At 48.7% G+C, this 20,019-nt stretch overlaps 3 protein-coding genes and 1 pseudogene across 4 annotated transcripts in view; 2 read left to right on the top strand and 2 right to left on the bottom strand.

The window, feature by feature from the left end:
- The window catches only part of Znf318 (zinc finger protein 318), a 53,475-nt gene extending 44,219 nt beyond the window's left edge, over window positions 1–9,256 (top strand). Inside the window, exons 8-9 of one of the 2 annotated variants that reach the window (XM_090355606.1) lie at window positions 3,964–4,116; window positions 9,167–9,256. In XM_090355606.1, coding sequence (XP_090211732.1) covers window positions 3,964–4,116; window positions 9,167–9,175 — 162 coding nt within the window. In that variant the 3' untranslated portion in view covers window positions 9,176–9,256. Of the gene's footprint in view, window positions 1–3,963; window positions 4,327–9,166 lie in introns of those variants that run through there. The other variant, XM_090355604.1, reaches the window with a different exon arrangement.
- Window positions 6,508–6,814, bottom strand: LOC150047655 (10 kDa heat shock protein, mitochondrial pseudogene; annotated as a pseudogene).
- A 10-nt stretch (window positions 9,257–9,266) lies between the features above and the next one.
- On the top strand, window positions 9,267–12,135 carry Crip3 (cysteine rich protein 3). The gene is made up of 8 exons (XM_090355607.1): window positions 9,267–9,349; window positions 9,603–9,697; window positions 10,088–10,145; window positions 10,251–10,376; window positions 11,118–11,189; window positions 11,350–11,444; window positions 11,540–11,597; window positions 11,773–12,135. The coding sequence occupies exons 1-8, from the start codon at window positions 9,307–9,309 to the stop codon at window positions 11,832–11,834; spliced, it is 609 nt and encodes a 202-aa protein (XP_090211733.1). The 5' UTR covers window positions 9,267–9,306; the 3' UTR covers window positions 11,835–12,135.
- On the bottom strand, window positions 12,107–18,234 carry Slc22a7 (solute carrier family 22 member 7). Its single transcript, XM_090355608.1, is given in 11 exon segments — window positions 12,107–12,829; window positions 13,353–13,560; window positions 13,975–14,045; window positions 14,047–14,068; window positions 14,440–14,654; window positions 14,753–14,862; window positions 15,186–15,309; window positions 16,563–16,731; window positions 16,858–17,012; window positions 17,146–17,249; window positions 17,815–18,234. Coding segments are annotated over 11 exon segments (1,644 nt in total). The 5' UTR covers window positions 18,205–18,234; the 3' UTR covers window positions 12,107–12,753.
- Between the last annotated feature and the right edge of the window lie 1,785 nt (window positions 18,235–20,019).

The following is a 20,019-nucleotide window of genomic DNA, read 5'->3' on the forward strand; positions in this document are numbered from 1 at the left end:
AGGACCAACGTACACACACATTATCAGCAGTTAGGTTTGAATGTAGGCAAATACTTCTGTCTAAATTGCATAAATAATTCCTTAAAATGCCTCTTGGCTTTATGAATGGAAGTTCTTGTCTTACAGCCTATTCAAAGGGCATGTGAATATTTTTCGTCATTTTTCTACTACTACTACTACAAAATACTAAAGTCTTCCCACTTTACCTCGTGTCATTTTTCTAAAAAGTCAAAAAGTTAACAATCATTGTCAGGCTCATGCCTATAATCCTAGCTACTCAGGAGGCTTTTTTTTTTTTTTTGGCCAGTAGTGGCACTTGAACTCGGGGCCTGGGCTCTGTCTTTGAACACGTTTTGCTCAAGGCTAGTGCTTTACCACTTGAGCCACAGCACCACGTCTGGCTTTTTCTGTGTATGTGGTACCGAGGAATCGAACTCAGGGCTTCATGAATGCTAGGCAAGGACTCTACAACTAGGCCACGCTCCTGGCCCCCATGATACTCTTACCTCCAGTTAACCACCAGAAAACTGGAAGTAGTGCTGTGGCTCCAAGTGGTAGAGCACTAGCCTTGAGTGAAAAGCTCAGGAATTTCACTGAAGCCCTGAGTTCAAGTCCTACAACTGACCAAAAATATCAGTTAATGTTTTGACAGCAGACTATGTTAGAAATGTATGTATGTATGTATATATGTAATACTCACTGCCAGGTTCAGGCACAAGAAGAATGGGGAGTGGGATAGAAATTGGACATACAGGATATAACTATCACTAGGAACAGTGTATATGTACTTTAAGTGGAGAAAAGTTCAGAGAGGAGATAACAAAACTAAGATGGTTTGTGTTTTGTTATTATTTTTGTGCTGGTACTAGTAGGGCTTGAACTCGAGGCCTGGTCATTGTCCCATATTTGCTCAATGCTGGTACTTTACCACTTTAGCTACACATCCATTTTTGGCTTTTTGGTGGTTAATTGAAGAGTCTCATGGACTTGCTGGCTTCAAACTAATCTTCAGATCTCAGCCTCCTGAGTAGTTAGGCATGAGCCACTGACACCTGGCTGATTTTGTTTGTTGAGTTGGTTTTAGTCATGGAGCTTAAACTAGGAGCCTGGGCACTGTCCCTGAGCTCTTTTGCTCAAGGCTGACGCTCTACCACTTTGAGCCATACCACTTCTGGTTTTCTGGTGGTCAACTGGAGGGGAGTTTCATGGACTTTCCTGCCCTGGATGGCTTCTAATCATGATCCTCATATCTCAGCCTCTTGAGTAGCTAGGATTATAGGCATGAGCCACTGGTACCTGACTGTTTTTAATATGCTTCTAAGCACTGGTTCTTTCCTTCACAAAGTTTGCCTGCCAAGTACAGAAGGAAAACCTAACCAAAGTCTCAATGTTTTCTCTGGGCCGGGAGTTTGGCCTAGTGGTAGAGTGCCTACCTAGCATGCACGAAGACCCCAGGTTCGATTCCTCAGTATCACATACATAGAGAAAAGCCGGAAGTAGGTCCTAAGGCTCAAGTGGTAGAGCTCTAGCCTTGAGAAAGTCTAAGGATGGTGCTCAGGCCCTGAGCTCAAGGCCAGGACTGGCAAAATAATAATTATATTTTCTTTATAGAGTTTACTTTTTCAATTGTTTATGCATACAATTCATTATAAGCAAGATAAAATAAAAATCTCTTAAATATAACCACTATCTGATTTGCTTTAAATTCATACACACTTAGAGTTATAGTATTTAACATAGTTTGTTATAGTACTTAAATGGTTATAATTGTTTTCCTGACTGCATCATAAATTTCAAAGAGGAAGTCATCTTTGTTTATTGGTTTTTTGACTTTTGAATTCACAGCACATAGTTACTTGACATAGAAGGTACTCAAAAAATTATTGAAAGAATCAAGGTGGTAATAAGTAGCTGATTTTATTATCTGATAATACTTAGCAATGTATAAGTATTAAAATCTATAAGTTGCTGATTGTACTTACTGAAGACTTAGCACTCTAGAAGCAACTGTTCTTTTCTGTTCTAGTTTGTGCAGAGAACACTGTAGTTGTGTTTTTCAAGGATGCCAGTGGTTCCCTCATTTCAGTGGCATTCTGAAGTAGCATGCCTGCCTAAGAGGCAGATGCTGCCTCGGTAGCCCCTACATGTGACACCAACGGTGAGAAGGTGGTGAAGTTATCCTCGAGTTAGCATACATACACACACATACACACACACACACACACACACACACACACACACACACACACACACACACACAAAACTTTTTCTCTCCAGCCAGATAAGTATATTGAAGTCAGATAACCAAATCCAAAATCTCTGAGTTGGTGGAACTTTACATTTTCCAGCCCATCTAACATCTTGTCATCTTATCAAAATGAATTTTATTACTATATGGAAACAAAAAAAAACTGAAAAAAGTTCAATTTGCAAAAGGAAAAAGGATGCATTTATTTTTTTCCATTTTCTGTTGTGTTTTAGTCTTATGACAGTGAGGATACATTTTACATAAAATTTTCCACATATGTAAACAATACACATAAAGACATATGCAAAGAAGACATCAGTAATGGTTAGATGATGCTGTAGAACTATACAGCAGTTTGGGGGTGTTCTATATACTGCATATTAGTATTTTTTTCTTAGAACTATTTCTCTCCAACTCAGTGAATGCCTGTCTTCTTCATCTGTATTCTGTCCTTCACAAAAAGGTCCTGCTATTTTTTTCCTCAAGACTCCCTAAATTACTCCCATTGGTGCAGAGGTAGCATATCTTTTTCAAGAAATCTCCAACGGTTTTTCCTTTCTCCATCTTTTCTCTTCTTCTCTTGACCTTCTCTCTGTTGAGCTGATTGTGAATATCTACTAATATTGTACACACATACACTGATTCCAGTCAAGGTACTAGTATTTATCACAAAGTCTTTGTAGTATGCAATAGGATGGGAAGATGGAACCTGTCTAATTATAACCATTTAAATAAAGTTTTACAGGTTTCTACCCCAATCATAGGAGATCAGGCAAGAAAGAAAAAAAATTTTGTAGAAAATAAGGGAAATTAATACGTTTAAGGAAAGTGAAAGCTGGGCACCAGTGAGTCACACGTGTAATCCCAGCTACTCAGGAGGCTGATTGAGAGGATTGCAGGAAAGTCCATCAAACTCTCTGTCCAATGAACTACTCAGAAAAATCCAGAAGTAGTGCTGTGGCTCAAGTGGTAGAGTGCTAGCCTGGAGCACAAAGTGGCTCAGAGATGGCACCCAGGCCCTGAGTTAAAACCCCAGGACTGACAAAAAAAAATGAGTGAATGTTCAGGATAGTAAAAATAGAAATGTAAAATGGAAGAATAAAAGAAGAAAGTGGCTAGGAGTGTGTCCTAGTGGTAGAGTGCTTGCCTAGCATACATAAAGCCCTGGGTTCAATTCCTTAGTACCACATATGCAAAAAAGCTGGAAGTGATACTATGGCTTAAGTGGTAGAGCACTAGCCTTGAGAAAGCTCAAGGATAGTGTCCAGGTCCTGAGTTCAAGCCCCAGGACTGTCAAAAAAAAAAAAAGATGAAGAAAGATAGCAACAAAGGCTGGACAAGGTGGCTCACACCTGTAATCCTAGCTACTCAGGAGACTGAGATCTGAGGATCACGGGCACTAAAGTCCTTGAGACTCTTATCTCCAATTAACCACGGAAAACCCGAAGTGGTGCTTTGGCTTCACAGGTAGGGCAGTAGCTTTAAGCTCAAGAGCTCAAGAACAACACCCAGGCCCAGAGTTCAAGCTCCATGACAGACAAAAAAAAAAGTGAAAAATAAAAGCTACCATATTTATGTGTTATTTAATTTCATTTTTGCTCATACTCTCTTAAGGTTCCATCCAGCCTTCTTACAGAATCACATATGCTTACCTATGTAAGAATGATTATGACTACATTGTTATTGACTATACATTTATCTTCCTTTCTTCTTAGGAACAATCCCAGAATTCTTCAAATTCCCAACAGGAAGATCTGCGGCAGTCATTTCTGCTCCCGGAGGCAGGGCTAGAAGCCACTGAAACCCTGAAAATGATGAGCACCTTTGTGACCAATAGGCAATCACCTCTAGGATCTGACTTAGAGAAGGTGGGTAGGGCTGCTTTGGGGCAAGCATGGGTTGGAGAGAATGCTGGTCATTTTAGCTGCCAGAAAATGGTGAGCTGGGTGAATGAATGTGTTGTATGTACATATGTATGTATGTACATATGTATATATGGTATATATGTATCTCTGTGCCAGTAGAGGAGGAACAAGATGAGAATGAACAGAGTATATATTTTAGACTTGCCACTTCACTTAGCATTGAATAAATAAACTTTCGTCCCTCATTTAAGCTGTGATCGTTTTTTTGGTTTTGTTTTTTTTGCCAGTCCTGCGCCTTGAACTCAGTGCTTTAGGACTGTCCTTGGTCTTTTTCCTCAAGGCTAGCACTCTGCCCTTTGAGCCACACCACCACTCCTGGCTTTTCTATGTATGTGGTACCAAGGACTCGAGCCTGGTCTTTGTGCATGCTAGGCAAGCACTCTACCACTAGGCCAAACTCCTGGCCCTGTGCTGTGATACTTACGCTAAAGCAGGAGACTTTAAATTTTCCCATTCTTTCTGGGCCCTGTGCTCTAATATCCCTAGCAAGTAGACCATTTACCTTGGTTCAAGACTATTTTACTGCTCCATGCAAGAATCAAAGAACAGCTGGGTATGTCCTTAGAGGACTGGAGTACAAGGAAGAAAGAAGTTCAATGAAGGAGGAGCAATCACAAAGAAAATGTTTGAAAAATCCTGGGAAATCAGACTTTAGGACACAGAAGCAGGCAAATACAATTCCTTACTCTCTGTTCACCTAAAATGGCAGTAGACACTTCTTTTAATTCACTGTGTACTTGAAGCTGTAGACTCAGCAACTCAATGAAAATGAGAATAAGAACTGAATAGACCACTAACCTTGAGCAAAAGGAGTTCAAGGATGATTCCCAGGCCCTGAGTTTAAGCCTAGTGGCAACAAACAAGCAAAAAACTGCTTCAACTTGCTGCTTTATTTCATTTTTTATTTTTTGCCAATCCTGAGGCTTGAACTCAGGGCCTGACAAGGTCCTTGGGCATTCCCAAGGCTAGTGCTCTGCCACTTGAGACACAGCACCACCTCTGGCTTTTTTTGTGTGTATGTGATACTGAGGAATCAAACCCAGGGCTTCATGCTTGTTGGGCAAACACTGTTAATGCTAGGCCACACTCTTGGCTCTTCTACTTGCTTCTTTAAACTTAGATTCATTTAAACCTCATATACTCTAGAACAAGATTAAACCAGAAAATCTTAGGTTACTTTTTTTTTTTTTTGGTGGGTTGTGGGGCTTGAACTTGGCCTGGGCGCTGTCCCTGAGCTCTTCTTCTCAAGGCTGCTGCCCTACCTTTGAGCCAAGCCCCACTTCCCATTTTCTAGAGGTTCATTGGAGATAAGATTCTCAGGTCCTTTTGTGCCTGGGCTGGCTTTGAACCTTGATCCTCAGCCTCCTGAGTAGCTAGGATTACAGGTGTGAGCCACCGTGCCTGCCTGGCTCCTGTTTATTTATTTATTTATTTTTGATCAGTCCTGGGGCTTGAATTCAGGGTCTGGGCACTGTCCTTGAGCTTTTTTTTTTTTTTTTTTTTGGTAAGCTGTGGGTCTTAAGCCCTGGCTACTATTCCCTGAGTCCCTGAGCTGTTCAGCTCTACCACTTTGAGCCATATCACCACTTTCGGTTTTCTGGTCATTTATCGGAGATAAGAGTCTCATGGACTTTTCAGCCTCCCGAGTACCTAGGATTACAGGCAAGAGCCATCTGTACCAAGCTTGGGTAACTGTTAGACACATTGATGGACAATTAAAAAAAATACAATGTATAACTAAAGCCATCAGTAGATGGTTTTAAAGTACAGGGTAAAAAGTATCTCAGGGCCTTCAGTTACTGAGATTGTATCAATTAAATACTACTCAGACCTAAGCATTACCCTGTGGATGAAGCAATGGAAAGCAACCTGGTGCCAGAGCTGCCAACACTTTGTCACCACCACTTTCTTTCCAGCCCAAGATCTGTTTCTCATCAGCTTTCACATTCTTCTGCCCAGGGACAATCAAGATGTTAGTCACGACCTTACATTTCTAACTGATTCACAGTTATAGTCCAGCCTCTGTTTTGCTGCTTAGACCTTAGTTCTCCAGTGGTGTCTGAAGTCCATGTCTAAGGCAGAATGTTTTCCCCTTTGCATATCTTCTATTTGATATGCTAGAATGTGTATGTATTATATCCAATATCTTTTTTGGGTGTCCTAGTCCAGGGGCTTGGATTCAGGCTTTGAACTTTTGCTTGGCTTTCTTGCTCCACAGCCAGTACTCTATCATTGGAGCTATAAACAGGAGATGTGGAAATTATTTACATGATGAAAGAGCTTAAAACTTGCATGGAATGGGCAGCTTCACATGATGTCATTTCAGTGATGTATTCACTCTACATATTTTCCAAGATTGTCACCATCCCTAAATAAGAAATAATTCTCATCATCTAGAACTACTTTGGTGCCTCCATATTCTGGGAGAAGAGCTTTATCCTCACTTTCACACTCACTGGCTGAGTCTCTCTACCCTTTCCTTTAGAGCCCGATCCCACAGCCACTACTGTGGCTTGCATATTTTTCCTTGAGACTTTTCTGGAAGCATAATGCCTCCTTTAGTTACTGTTTCATCTGTACTCCTTTCAACCAGAACTTGGTCAAACAGAGGAAGATACTTCCTAAAGGCTTGTTTAGCCATTACTCCTACAGTCGCTCCTCTGCTTTTAGACTGATGCTGCAAGGAGAGAGCTGCAAAGAGAGACCCGCACTCAGGCATGGGGACACGTGAAAAGGCAGCCCACTACACAGGCACTTCATTGTATTTATTAAGTAATATTCCATTGTAGGGAATCGGGTCTTATTAGTTGATAGACATCTGATTATTTCTACTTTATGTCTATTTAAATAATGCTGCTTTTTAAAAAAATTGGACGTATGTAGTATCACTTCCAGTTTTCTGGTGGTTATTTGGAGATATGAGTCTTATGGACTTTCCTGACTGGGCTTAGTTTAAAGAATCCTCAAATCTCAGCCTCCTGAGTAGCTAGGATTGCAGGCATGCTCTACCAGTAAGCACTTCTGTTTAGCTGAGGAACTGCTGGACTGTTTTCCAAAGTAGTTGCTTTACTTTATATTGGCACCAACAATGTATGAGGGATCCAGTTTTGTCATATCCTTGCCAGCACTTGATACCTGTTTTTATTTCAATATCAGTCTGGAGGCTTGAACTCAGAGCCTGGATACTTTCCCTAAGCTTTAGTGATATCAAGCATAATACTATGTTTCATTTTTTTTTGTCAGTCATGGGGCTTGAACTCTGGACCTGGGTGCTGTCCCTGAGCTCTTCAGCTCAAGGCTACTACCCTACCCCTTGAGCTACAGCGCCACTTCTGGCTTTCTAGTGGTTAATTGAAGATAAGAGTTTCTCAGTCTTTAGTGCCTGGGCTGACTTTGAACTGTGATCCTCAGTCTCCTGAGTAGCTAGGATTATAAGCATGAGCCACTGTGCCCAGCATGATACTCTGTTTCTTGAGCCACAGCTCTTCTTCCAGCTTTTTTTTTTTTGGTCGATTATGGAGCTTGAACTCAAGGCCCGGGCACTGTCCCTGAGCTTTTCAGCTCAAGGCTAGTACGCTACCGCTTTGAGCCACAACACCACTTCCAGTTTTCTGGTGGTTAATTGAAGACAAGAGTCTTATGGACTTAGGTACCTGGACTGGCTTTGATCTTGGATCTCAGCTACCTGGGTATCTAGAATTATACGGTTTTTGTTTTGTTTTGCCTGGGCACTAGAACTTAAACTCTGGGCCTTACATTCTTCCTTAGCTTTTCCAATCAAGGTAGCTGCTCAAACACTTGAGCCACATCTCCAGTTCTGGCTGGTTAGTTGGCAGAGTCTCATGGATTTGTCTGCCCAGACTGTCTTTGAACCTTGATCCGCAAATCTTAGCCTCTTGAGTAGCTAAGGATTACATGCCTAAACCACAGCACCTGCCTAAATAATCCCTAATTTTTTTTTTTTTTGTGATACTGGGGTTTGAACTAAGGACCTCAGCCTTGCTAGGCCAGGTACTCTTTTGCTTGAGCCCTACCTCTCAACCCAAACTATACATTTAAATATAATAAGAAATCCGATTGTATGCAGAACACATTTTGAGGCTTCCAAACAAGGAGTTTGTGTTCATTAAGACACCTAAAACTGAGAGCTATCGGTTATACAGCATTTTGTGTGTTAGATGCCATTTGGAGCTCTCCATGTATTAACCCACCTAATTTCTGTAAGCTACAGTCTTGTGTGCTACTCATTGTACAGATAAGGAAATTCAGGAAATGGAAACAAGAGGGTTCCCCGTTGTTTTTTGTTTTTTTGTCTTGTTTGTTCATTTATCTGTCGTAGGGAGGATAAGGGAAAACACAGAAATGGAGAAGAAAAGTGAACAAATGCAGCCGTGGTACTCAGTCGACACTTAAAAATGAACTCTGCAACTTGTGGCTAGGAAGGGAAAACTGGGAGAGAGCAAGGAAAGAGATGACATTATCCAAAAGGAACGTACTCTTTACCTGACTTACGTAAATGTAACCCCTCTCTGTACATCATCTTTATAATAATACAAATATTTACAAAATAAAAATTTTTTAGGCCTGGGAATGTGGCTTCATGGCAGAGTGTTTGCCTAGCATGCACGAAGCCCTGGTTCAATTCTTCAGTACCACCTACCCAGGAAAAGTCAGAAGTAGCCCTGTGGCTCCAGTGGCAGAGCGCTAGCTTTGAGCAAAATGTGTCTGAGGACAGTGCCCAAGTCCTGAGTTCAAGCCCCAGGACTAGCAATAAAATAAATAAATAAATAAATAACTACCTTTTGACTTGGCGGGTAAGAAGAGTGTTTTCCTGGCGTCTGCACTATGGACCAACCCAGGAAAACTAAACACCCCCCACCTCCAGCCCCATCCCCATACACACATCCCAGCATTCTCATTGAGTCTCTGTGCTCTCAGCCCCAAGCCTTTCGGCTTCAATGTGCTTTGAAGTAACTGAGAAATTGTCTTCCAGGTGGGATAGTTCCGAATTTCTGTGCCCAATGAGCGCTCACAATCCAGTGGGCTCAAACACTGTGGTGGGCGGAGCCGGCCGAGGGGCGGAAGGATCCCTGCAGCCAGGCCTGCGAGTGAGCAAACAGCGCTCGTGGAGCCATGAGCTGGACCTGCCCGCGTTGCCAGCAGCCCGTTTTCTTTGGTGAGGACCGGGGTGAGGAGGGGGAGAGATAGGGGCAAATGTGAGCTGCTGGGTTCCCTGGGAACCCAGCAACCTTTTCTACCTGTACCAATGCTTCGGTGCCTGATCCCCTGTTCTCTGCCAGCAAGCCCCATAGGGCATGGGGCGCCTGGGTTGGATGGACTCCCAGGAGCGCAGGTGGGCTGTTCCTCCAGGGGCACTAAAGGGGTAAAAGGAGGCTGTGTTGTGCTCTAGTCTACTTTGCCCCCCACAGCCGAGAAAGTGAGCTCCCTGGGCAAGAACTGGCACCGCTTCTGCCTGAAATGTGAACGCTGCCACAGCGTCTTGTCCCCTGGTGGACATGCAGAGGTGAGGCCTGGCCAGGGTACACAGCGAGGTTGTCACTGCTCCTCCCAACTGGCCCCCAATTTCAGCTTGGAAGCCTGCCAAGGGCAGACTCACCAGCTGAGCTCAGGGTCACCCACTCCAGTGGGCCTCACACCCACCAGGATTTGTGCTATGATGACACAGCTTGGGAGCTGGTACACACTGTCCCCTCTCCTTTTACCCCTACCTGCTTTTGCGCTGTCCCTGGACTACAGTGACAATTCTGGCATGCCAGCCTATCACCCACCTCTTCTAGCCCCCCTAGAACTAACCAGTGGACACATTCCTGGCAGCCTATCTTGGAGAAGGCCTGCCAGGCAGGGCCCCCTAGCCCTGAGTGACCCCCTTGCCTCTGGTTGTGCTTGTGCCCAGCACAATGGGAGGCCATATTGCCACAAGCCGTGCTATGGAGCTCTCTTTGGACCCAGAGGTAAGTACTAGCCTAGAAGGGACAGGGGCCAGAGAACCCTGCCTGTAGCTGCTAACTAGGGCTTCAAACCTGACACCCCTCCCCCAACTGGGTGATTCTCTGCAGGAGTGAACATTGGTGGTGTGGGCTGCTATATCTACAACCTCCCTACTCCTGCTAACAGCACTCCCCTCAGCCCTAGCAATTTCAGTCCCCCAAGGCCAAGGACAGGCCTCCCCCAAGACAAGAAAAGTAAGTAAAGCTCCTTCTCCCGCTCTTCTAGATGCAGCTAAGCTGGCTCTGTCTTCTACCAGTCCTCTGCCACAACTTAATTCTTAGCAAAGTCCACAGGCGCCCCCCCCCCAATTTTTTTGATACTCCCTCATATCAGTTGCTGGAAGCTTAACTGGATAGATGGCCTTATTGCCTTCATTTTATGTGAAGGTAACTTAGGTCCAGAGAGGACAAGGGACCTTGTGTAATCACAGAGCTAATCAGAGGCAAGGCTAGCCTGGAACTTTGGCTCTTCCCCAGGCAGGCCAGCACCATGGAAGGAAAAGGTATGAGTGAGGTGTTATTAAGGTGGATCCAGGCCCTCAGATTTTTCTACTTCTCTGGCCCATGTTCTTCCTACTCCCTGGAGTGGGCAATGATAACCTGACACCTCTGCCCTGGCCAGCTCCTATATCGGCTAAGGTTTCCTGAAGATTGAGTTGCCGACAGGGCAGAGCTGTGGGCACCTGAGCTCCTGGGGTGGGGGGGAGGTGACAAGAAAATAGTCCCTATTGCAGAAAAGAATGGGGCAGGAGGTAGGGTGCAAGGGAGCTTTGCTCTAGGATCAAAGAAGGCAGATTCATGGCTGTCAGGGGATGGTTCAGGCAGGGAGAGATGGGTGGAGTATAGATTTTGGAAGGGGATAGTGCCTTATATAGATAGGTGCTGTTAGGCCCTGGACCTCACCATAGCCAAACCCAGGGCCTCTTCTCCATAAAGGCCCTCCCCACATGAAGACATTTACTGGGGAGACCTCACTGTGTCCAGGCTGTAAGGAACCCGTCTATTTTGGTAAGTGACAATGGAATGCTTGTGAAGGGAAACACTGGAGTGACCCTGGGAGAGCCCAGGCAGGTGGGCTGCCCTGCCCTGCCCTGCCCTGTCCTGTCCCGTCCTGCCCCCACCCTGCCCTGCCCTTAAGGTGAAGAATACCACATCTCTCCACCATCAGCTGAGAAGGTGATGTCTTTGGGCAGAAATTGGCACCGACCCTGCCTGAGGTGCCAGCGTTGCCGGAAAACCCTGACTGCTGGGAGACACGCTGAGGTGAGCGGGGTAGGAATGGGGCTTTGTTGGGGTGGTGGGGGAGATTACACATGGAAAGAGAATGAGGCTGAGATGATTTTTTCTCTATGTTGCAGCATGATGGCATCCCCTATTGCCACATCCCCTGCTATGGCTACCTGTTTGGCCCCAAAGGTAGGTGGTCCCACCCCAGACCCAGGCCTAAAGGGTGGCATGTCCTTGGTCTTGCAGGAATGTGTGATCAACTTATTTTAAGATCAAAACCCCATAGGTTCTTCCCAACTCCCCCAGCACTCATCCCAGCACCCTCATTTCCTACTACCCTTGGTAATGGGGCTTTCTCCTTCAGGTGTGAACATTGGCGATGTGGGCTGCTACATCTATGACCCAGTGGACATACGATCCAAATGACGTGCTCACAGCAGCGGTCATCCTGCCTAAGGCTTCTCATCATCGCCATTCTGGCCAATGGGATCTACATGATTCATCATTTTCTTAGGATGAGGGAAGGCACAATCCTAAAGGCTTGGACCCAGGTTTCTTGATAGATCAGTTCACTTTCCCTCAAATTCTCCTGTTTCTTTATTCTAATTTAAATGGTGGCCTACCGACCTTCCCATTTCCTTTCCTGGAAAATTCTGGAGCTTCAAGGTATTTCATCAAACTTGTTTATTGAGCTTCAGTGTCTTCAGCTTCCCTAATAAAACATTGGCTCCCATTCAATTCTTTTTTGGGTGAGAGGTCTGAATTGTGTCCAAGGGGTCCTGAGAATGCCTGGAGAGTACCTCAAGGTAGCAACATGAGTCACGGCACACAAAGCTCTGCACTCCTGGCACTGCTTCTGGGCAGCCTCTAGCACAGCTCGGCAAATGGAGAGCAGTTTGCTAGCCTCGTTGCTACTGTTAGTCATCATAGGACTGTCCCTTCTTTAGTACCATCTCTAGAATAAGTACTTTATTTGGTTTGAAAATGATCATGTGATCTGTGGGAAGGTCTGCTAAGAGGCTGTCTCATCCATCTGAGAAATGAACAGAGACTAGAGAGGAAAAACCACATATCCAGGGCTCTTTCCAAAACCCTCACTGCTGCCCCAACCCAAAAAGCACTTTTATTTATAGGAAGGTGCTTTACCGAAAAGATACATAGAATCCTCCCCAGCCAAGAGAGGGGTGCCCAGAATCTCCAAAAGCCTAGTGCATTCTGGGAGGTTGTCATGTTGTTGGAGGCCAAATAATCAATGCTGGATGAACACAGGCAGAGGACATAGGCAGAGAGGTTCTGTGGTCCACCCCAGTCACAAGAGCCTGCCTCTGCTCTCTCAGCTCCAGCTTCAGAGCCTCTGTGAACAGATCTCAGTTCCTTTCAATCCACACTGCATCTCTTCCTCCTGATGGCTGGGGGAGTTACTGGGGAGGAAGAAGTTGGGACCAATAGTGTTTAGTCCTTGGAGCCTGCTGTCCCATTAGGTCCGGCCCAGGGCCCTTCCTAGCTCATGGACTGGAAACACAGTTGTTTGTGATCATTCCTGATGAGCAGGAACAGTGCCTTTTCTGGAATATCCTTGAGTATTGATGTACATACACATATATGGACTTGGATGCTTTTTTTTTTTTCCCCAGTCCTGGCCCTGGCTTGAACTCAGGGCCTGAGCACTATCCTTGGACTTTTCTTAGGGCTAGAGCTCTACAACTTGAGCCACAGCATCACTTTCAGCTTTTTTCTATGTATGTGATACCAAGGAATTGAACCCAGGTCTTTGTGCATGCTACACCCAGACTCCTGGCCTCTAGGCTTGGATACTTTTATGCACACAGCGTACCCAAGGGCATCACTCATGTACATGCACCCCTACATTTGTGCAGTTATGTCTTCCATTCTGCATCCTCAGGTGTGAGGGACCTGAAAACATGCCCCCAGGAGACTCCATACCTCACTTCCTCCACATCCCAGATGGTCTCTGGCAGTTGGGCTTTCCTTGTCTCTGGCAGCAGGAGGGCAACACCACCAGCCAGCAGGGCAATGCCCCCATAGGTCAGCTTGGGCAGCCACAGCCATACTTCGTCCAGCAGTGCTGCCAGTGGGGCCAGAGAGCCCCCCAGCCTGCCCACCAGTGCAGTCAGCCCCAACCCTGTCTGTCCAGAAGAGAGGATGACAGAGGCATTGGCTTGGCATCATGTCTCAAAAGCCCCCTTCCTGGGCTGGCAGGTCTTGCTATCCCCTTCTAAAAAGCTAAGAAATCTAGCCTGCACTGAGCTCGCGCCCGGCAGAGGATCTGACAACATGCCGGTCAGTTACAACTACAGAGTGAGCGGGAGGAGAGGAAAGAGGAAGGTGTCAAGAGGACAGCAGCCCGCAGGGCCCAGATGCCCAGTGGCCGGCGGGAAGGCCCTGGCTTTCGGCTCTGGGTGAGCGGTGGGCGCGTGGGGCTTCTTAGGACTATTTCTTCTAAGGGAGGTGGAGCCGGTGTGCTGGTGAGCAGGCTTGGCTCTGTGCTCTGGGGTGAGGGGCAGGGGACTGACATCCCGCCGCCAGGCCCCTTGGGGCTCTCACCTGAGCACAGTGGGGTACAGCTCCGACGTGAAGAGGTAGGCGGTGGTGAAGGCAGCTTCAGAAAACGCTTTGGACGGTGGTCCAGGCCCTGGTCTCTGTGGGAGGGCGTACCGCAGTGAGGAGGGGGCGGAGGGGAAGAGGGGCGGGCCTGGGGCGGGGCCTGGGGCGGGCCTCGGGGGGGGCCTGGGGGGCCTGGGGGGGCCTGGGGGGGTCCTGGGGGACCTGGGGGGGCCTGGGGCGGGCCCGGGGGGGCCTGGGGCGGGACCTGGGGCCTGGGGCGGGGCCGGGGGCGGGCCTGGGGGGGCTGGGGGGCGGGCCTGGGGCGGGCCTGGGGCGGGGCCTGGAGCGGTCCTGGGGGGGGCCTGGGCGGGGCTGGGGCGGGGCTGGGGCGGGGCTGGGGCGGGGCCTGGGCGGCCCTGGGGCGGGGTCTGAGGCGGGCCTGGGGCGGAGCCTGCGCCCAGCTCACCCGAGGGCACCAGCAGGCTCACGCCGAAGGTGAGCGCGGAGCCCGCCAGCACGCCGGCCTGCGTCAGGCGGCGCCCAGCGTGGCGCACGCACAGGTAGACCAGGAGCTTGGAAGGCAGCTCCACAGCCCCGAACAGCAGCTGCGTCTGGTACACGTCCAGCCCCAGCCCTGACAGGTCCAGAGTCAGACCGTAGTAGGAGAAGTTCACTGCGAACCTGCGCGGGCACAGCGCTGCTCCAGGCTCTCCCCGCCGCAAGGACACGGTCTTGGATGACCCTCCACGCCCACTCCAGACCCAGCCCACCCTCCCTACCACACCGCCATGCAGCAGAGCGAGATGTGCCGGAGCCGAGGCGTTCGCAGCAGGTCTAGGTATGAGGGTCTCTGGACCGCCCGTTCCCTGTTGGCCACTTTGCTCAGGGCCTGGTGGAGGAAGAGATGGGATGGTGACACCAGAGTTGGGATACATCAGAGCAGGGACAGCTGGGGGCATAGATCCCCTCCTCCTCTCCTTCTCTCTTCTCTTTTCTCTTCCCTTCCTCCCTCCCTCCCTCCCTCCCTCCTCCTCTTCCTCCTCCTCCTTGTCTGTCTGTCTCTCTGTCTCTCTCTCTCTCTCTGTGTCTCTGTCTCTGTCTCCCCTCCCCCGCCCCTTTCTTCTCTTCCTCTCAGCCATGGGAATGGAGGTGCTCATGAGAGACAAGAAGATGGTGCCCCTCCCAGACATGCTCACACACATTCACCCTCACCTCCTGGCTCAAGCTGTCCTCACCCAGTGATCTGCCATTCAGCCTGGCACAGCGGAGCAAGTACCCTCGGGCCTCCTCCACACGGCCCTGGGTGAGAAGCCAGCGTGCAGACTCAGGTACCCACCTAGGAGAGAAGCAGAAGGCCCTTCAGCCAGAAAGTCAGCAGCATAACCCTTCCCTCTCCTGCCACATCCAGTCTGTCAACCTCTAGGTTCTTGCTGCAGTTCCCATCCAATGAACTGGTAGAAGCCTTTTAATGGTCAATTGAATTAGGCTGTGTAGGTGTGTGTCTTGTAGTCACTACTCAAGTGCCCTACCACTTGAATCATAGCTCTTTTTTGCTCTGGATTTTTCTCAGATAGACTCTTACATCCTTTGTCCCAGGCTAGCCTCAAATCACAACCCTCATCCTCCTATGGCTTCCTGTGTGTCTGGGATGACAGGTGTGATTAACACACCCAGCTTATTTATTGAGGTTGGGTCTCACCTTTTGCCCATCCTGGCCTTGAGCCATGCCTACTCTTCTAAGACCATTTTTTTTGTCTGTTGTGGGCTTGAATTCAGGGCCTGGGCACTGTCCCTGAGCCTTTTTGTGTTCAAGTGGCATGAGCCACTGGCCCCTGACCTAAGAACAAATTTAAAAAACACTCCTTCCCATATTTCCTTGCCCAGGCCTGAATCACCTATATCTGGAATCCCTTCCTTACACAACTCAATTAATCTTCAAAACTTCAGCTCTTAGCACCAAATACTTCCCCGAGGAAGGAGAGACCAAAGTACTGATGCACAGCAGTCAGCTGATACAAGGGTCATCCATTGCATGACATGGCCACGAGATACCCAACCCTGCAGATCCTGCCCCAGTCCCACCTCTCTGAGCCCCAGTTTCAGTCTCTGCTTGCTCTGTCTTTTATCTGTCATTCTTTTTGTCTCACCTATTCTGGTTTTCCCTCACTTTTTTTTTTTTTTTTTTTACTGGTTTAAGCTCTGCCTCTCTATTTCTTTTTTTTTCTTTTTTGCCGGTCCTGGGCTTGAGCTCAGGGCATGAGCCCTGTCCTTGAATTTTCTCAAGGCTAGAGCTCTACCACTTGAGCCTCAGCACCACTTCCAGCTTTTTTCTATGTATGTGGTACCAAGGAATCGAACTCGTGTCTTCGTGCATGCTAGGCAAGCACTCTACCACTAGGCCAAATTCCCGGGCCCTCTGCCTCTCCATTTCTGCTTCTCATAGTTCTGTATCATCTTCTTTCTATTAGTGTCTGGCTCTCTGGCTGTTTTTGTCTCTTGGTTCCTGTTCTCTATCCCTTATTCTTTCAGTCTCTCTCACTGAACCTCAGTCTCTGCTAATCTTCCACCCTAGCTGTCTGCAGCCCTCACCAGATGCTGAGGATGCCTGGGACACAAGGCAGGGTGGCTGCCAGCAGAAGCCATCGCCAGGCCCGGATCAGGTACCCAACCAGAGCCAGCAGCAGCACTCCTCCTGTCCAGAAGAGGGTGCTCAGAACACCCGCCACTATTCGGTGTTCCACATCCAGCCACTCCAACTCTAGGGCCGGGACCAGGCCAGAGACAGGAAGAAAGGAAGTGAGGCTTAGATGCACCATAGCATCCAAACAACAGCCCCCTCAGCCCGCTTGGCCTCTGACCTCTGCCTGTCCTTTGCCAGCCTTACCAAGTGGCAGCACAATAATGGTAAACCCGGCCAGGGCTAAGCCAGTGAGCAGGCGGGCGATGACAAACATGACATAGCTCACGGATGCTGCAGACGCCAGGCTCAGCACCAGCGAGCTCACATAGGCCACCAGTAGCAGCCGGCGCCGCCCGAATCTGCCAGAAAATGATCACCCAGAATCAGCTCCAGAATCAGCTTCCTGTGGAGCCCCCCTCCCCCAGCCCCGGCCCCGGCTGGCAGGGGACAGTCCCCCAGCCTATCCCCTTATTCACCCCGTGTACACTCCACCTGTCAGACAGATATCCGAAGAGCACAGCCCCCACCAGCACACCCACGAAGAAGAAGGTGGACGTCACTTTGCTGAGGCCTTTCTGCTCACAGACCAGATCCCACTTCAAGAACAGATGGTAAGGGACTCCAGTGGGGTGAGCCCCTGTCCAACTGGCACAGCCCCTCCTCTCCGGACCCTGGGCTCTTCTGCAGCCTTGCCTGTCTCCTTCCTCCCATGGAGGGTTTTGACCTGATAGCAGAAATTCTGTCCCCCCCACCCACCCAGGAAATTCTGCCCCCACTCACACTGGATGGGGACATAAATCCGGATGGATTGCATAAATCACAGAGCTAGTTCCAAGAAAGAGGGAGAAGGGAGGCCTCTGGAGGTCCTCTACCTCTCACTGCAGAAATATCCTTCTCAACTCTTTGTCCCAACTTCCTGGAAATCCCTTCACCCTCCTCCACCTTCCCACCTCCCAGTGATGCTAATAACCTTGGAGATTACTACAGGCCACAAACTAAATTCAGTGCTTTATCTCATAGACCCCATGCCCAGATGGGTAAGCCAGGACTCTAAGGGGTACAGAAATGTATCTAATGGCCACACAGTGTTTACCTCAGGTGATGGCAGGCCCATGCTGCTCACATGTCCACCCCTCCCCGCCGCCCCCTGTACGTGGGTACCTCGGTTGCAATAGTGGAAGAGAATTCTGAGTGGTCATATGCCCAGCCCTGGGAGCAGGGTACTGTAGAGGGCCGGTGCTCCAGCTCCCCAGGACTCTGCTTCACTCTCCCTGGAGTGGTGTTGGGGAAAACCCAAGGGGAGGCAAATTGAAGACAGGAGCTAAATGTGCCATCGGACTCCTTGGGCAGGTGGGCTTCCAGCCATTCATCCTGGTGGCTGAAGTTGGCAGGGGTGTCAGGCAGAGCACAGTGATGGGCAGGTGTGGCCAGAAAGACGGGCAGTAGAAAATGCATGGGTAGCAGCACTCGTGGCAGAGCCAGTAGGATCAGATTCCGAAGCTGGAAGGGACCGAAGCCACCCACCTTATCCAACAGCTCTTCAAAGCTCATGCTGCCTGCCCACCCGCCAGCTGCCCTTGCCCCAGTGCTCAGCCTGCTTGTCACACGGACCCTTGGACTCTGGAGGTAAGAGTCTATAGACAGATGGGAACCCATAGCCAGAACCAGCCCTTGGAGGTTGGCCCAGGCCCAGACCCTCCCCAGGCACCACCATTTACAGGAATTCTGCCTGCCTAGTTGAACACCCGAGGGGAGGGACTGCCACCCATTCAAGGGTCACTGACACCAAGGTCAGTCACCCTTCCACATTGGTGCCCAGACAGTAAGAAGTCCTGGTAAGGTAGCTGTGTGTGAAGGAGGAGAGCACCTAGCCCAATGGTAAACAGAGCTCCAAGTGTTTCTAGGAAAGAGGGTCCAGGACCAACAGTACCAGCTCTGTTGGAGGCCCTTTGTCCAGTGCAGTTGGAAGTCAATCTGGGTTTTTGTTGTTGTTGTTGGTGGTGGTGGGTTTTTTTTGCCAGTCCTGGGCTTGAGCTCAGGGACTGAGCACTGTCCTTGGGCTTTCTCAAGGCTAGAGCTCTACCACTTGAGCCTCAGCACCACTTCTGGCTTTTTCTATATATGTGGTACCAAGGAATTGAACTCGGGTCTTCATGCATGCTAGACAAGCACTCTACCACTAGGCCAAACTCCCAGCCTGTCAATCTGGTTTATTTGTAGTCACAGCCAGTCTGGCCTACTGCCCAGGGTTCAGGGCTGAGGACTGTGTCCTCATGAGTGAAGGGCTCTTGTGACTGACAAGGTTTCCCTGGACCCCTTGTCTGCCTAGAGTTGAACCCCTGGCTTGTGTACCTCTAGTGCATGCATGCATCGGCCTGGTTAGGGAATCCTGCACTCATCCACTCCCCATCACTCAGGACCCTTTGCCACCTGGCTGACTTGACTTCATCCCTTTCTAGATGAGCCCCTGCAGCAAGAGCAGGATTGAAGCCAGCGAAGTCAAATTTATTCTGAGTTGATTTTCCCAGATACCAGGCTGGGGGGTTGCCCAGTTGTACCCCAAGATTTTCTTCAGAAGCTAAAAAGTCTAAGCAAAAACAACAAAAACACTGTTGGAAACCACTACTTCAATCTAACTCCCACACTGAACAGATAACAAAACTGTTAGGGCTGCCTGGGAGAACAGCCCCGCCCCTTTCCTCTTCACCTGTGAAGCCAGTAATCACCTGGCTGTCAATCACTGCAATCACTTCCACACATGGTCCCTGCGCCCGCCTTTCCCTGTGTAATCCAGTTCAACAGTAAGTCCCTTGATCTTTTTCTCCCTTCCTTTTTTTCCTTCCCCTCTGTCTCTGCACACCTCCATTTTGTGCAAGCCTGCAGTGTGCTCTTTCTCCCCAGTAAATTCTTTTCTGCCTGAACCATCTGACAGATTTCCTCTCCAGCAAACCTGATATTTGGTGCCAAGAACCTGGGAGGGGTCAGAGTCAGGGGTCAGTGGATCCCCTCTCCCTCTTCTCTTTCTGAGGGTTAATCCATCTCCTTGACCACCCCTCCTCCGAACAAACGACTGGAAGCTGTGAGCAACCCCACCTCAGACTTCTCACCTTTACCATTGCTGATTTATGCATCCACCCCCCATCCCCTCTCCACATCTGGTGAGTGACTACGAGCCTTCTGCTCCCTATCTAGCCAGACGTGGCACCACCAGAGGGTTCCTATGGCCTCCTTGGCCAGTTATTTCCTATTTGGGGGATGCCTAAATTGGGGAATCTGACCCTACCTCTGGAAAAGGAACTTGGGGTACATAAGAATGCCTTCCGTCCAAACCCTGTAAACACTCACCAGACTCCTCCTCTTGTACAT

The sequence above is a fragment of the Megascapheus bottae genome, chromosome 22 (genome assembly GCF_031878675.1).
Source record: "Megascapheus bottae isolate mThoBot1 chromosome 22, mThoBot2.hap1, whole genome shotgun sequence".
Classification (NCBI taxonomy): Eukaryota; Metazoa; Chordata; class Mammalia; order Rodentia; family Geomyidae; genus Megascapheus; species Megascapheus bottae.

Bases quoted from the DNA above. Each gene is read 5' to 3' on its own strand.
- Crip3 (XM_090355607.1), top strand. From the start codon at position 9,307: ATGAGCTGGACCTGCCCGCGTTGCCAGCAGCCCGTTTTCTTTG. The intron at 10,146-10,250 runs GTAAGTACTAGC...GATTCTCTGCAG, and splicing joins AGCTCTCTTTGGACCCAGAG to GAGTGAACATTGGTGGTGTG. The intron at 11,598-11,772 runs GTAGGTGGTCCC...TTTCTCCTTCAG, and splicing joins CTACCTGTTTGGCCCCAAAG to GTGTGAACATTGGCGATGTG.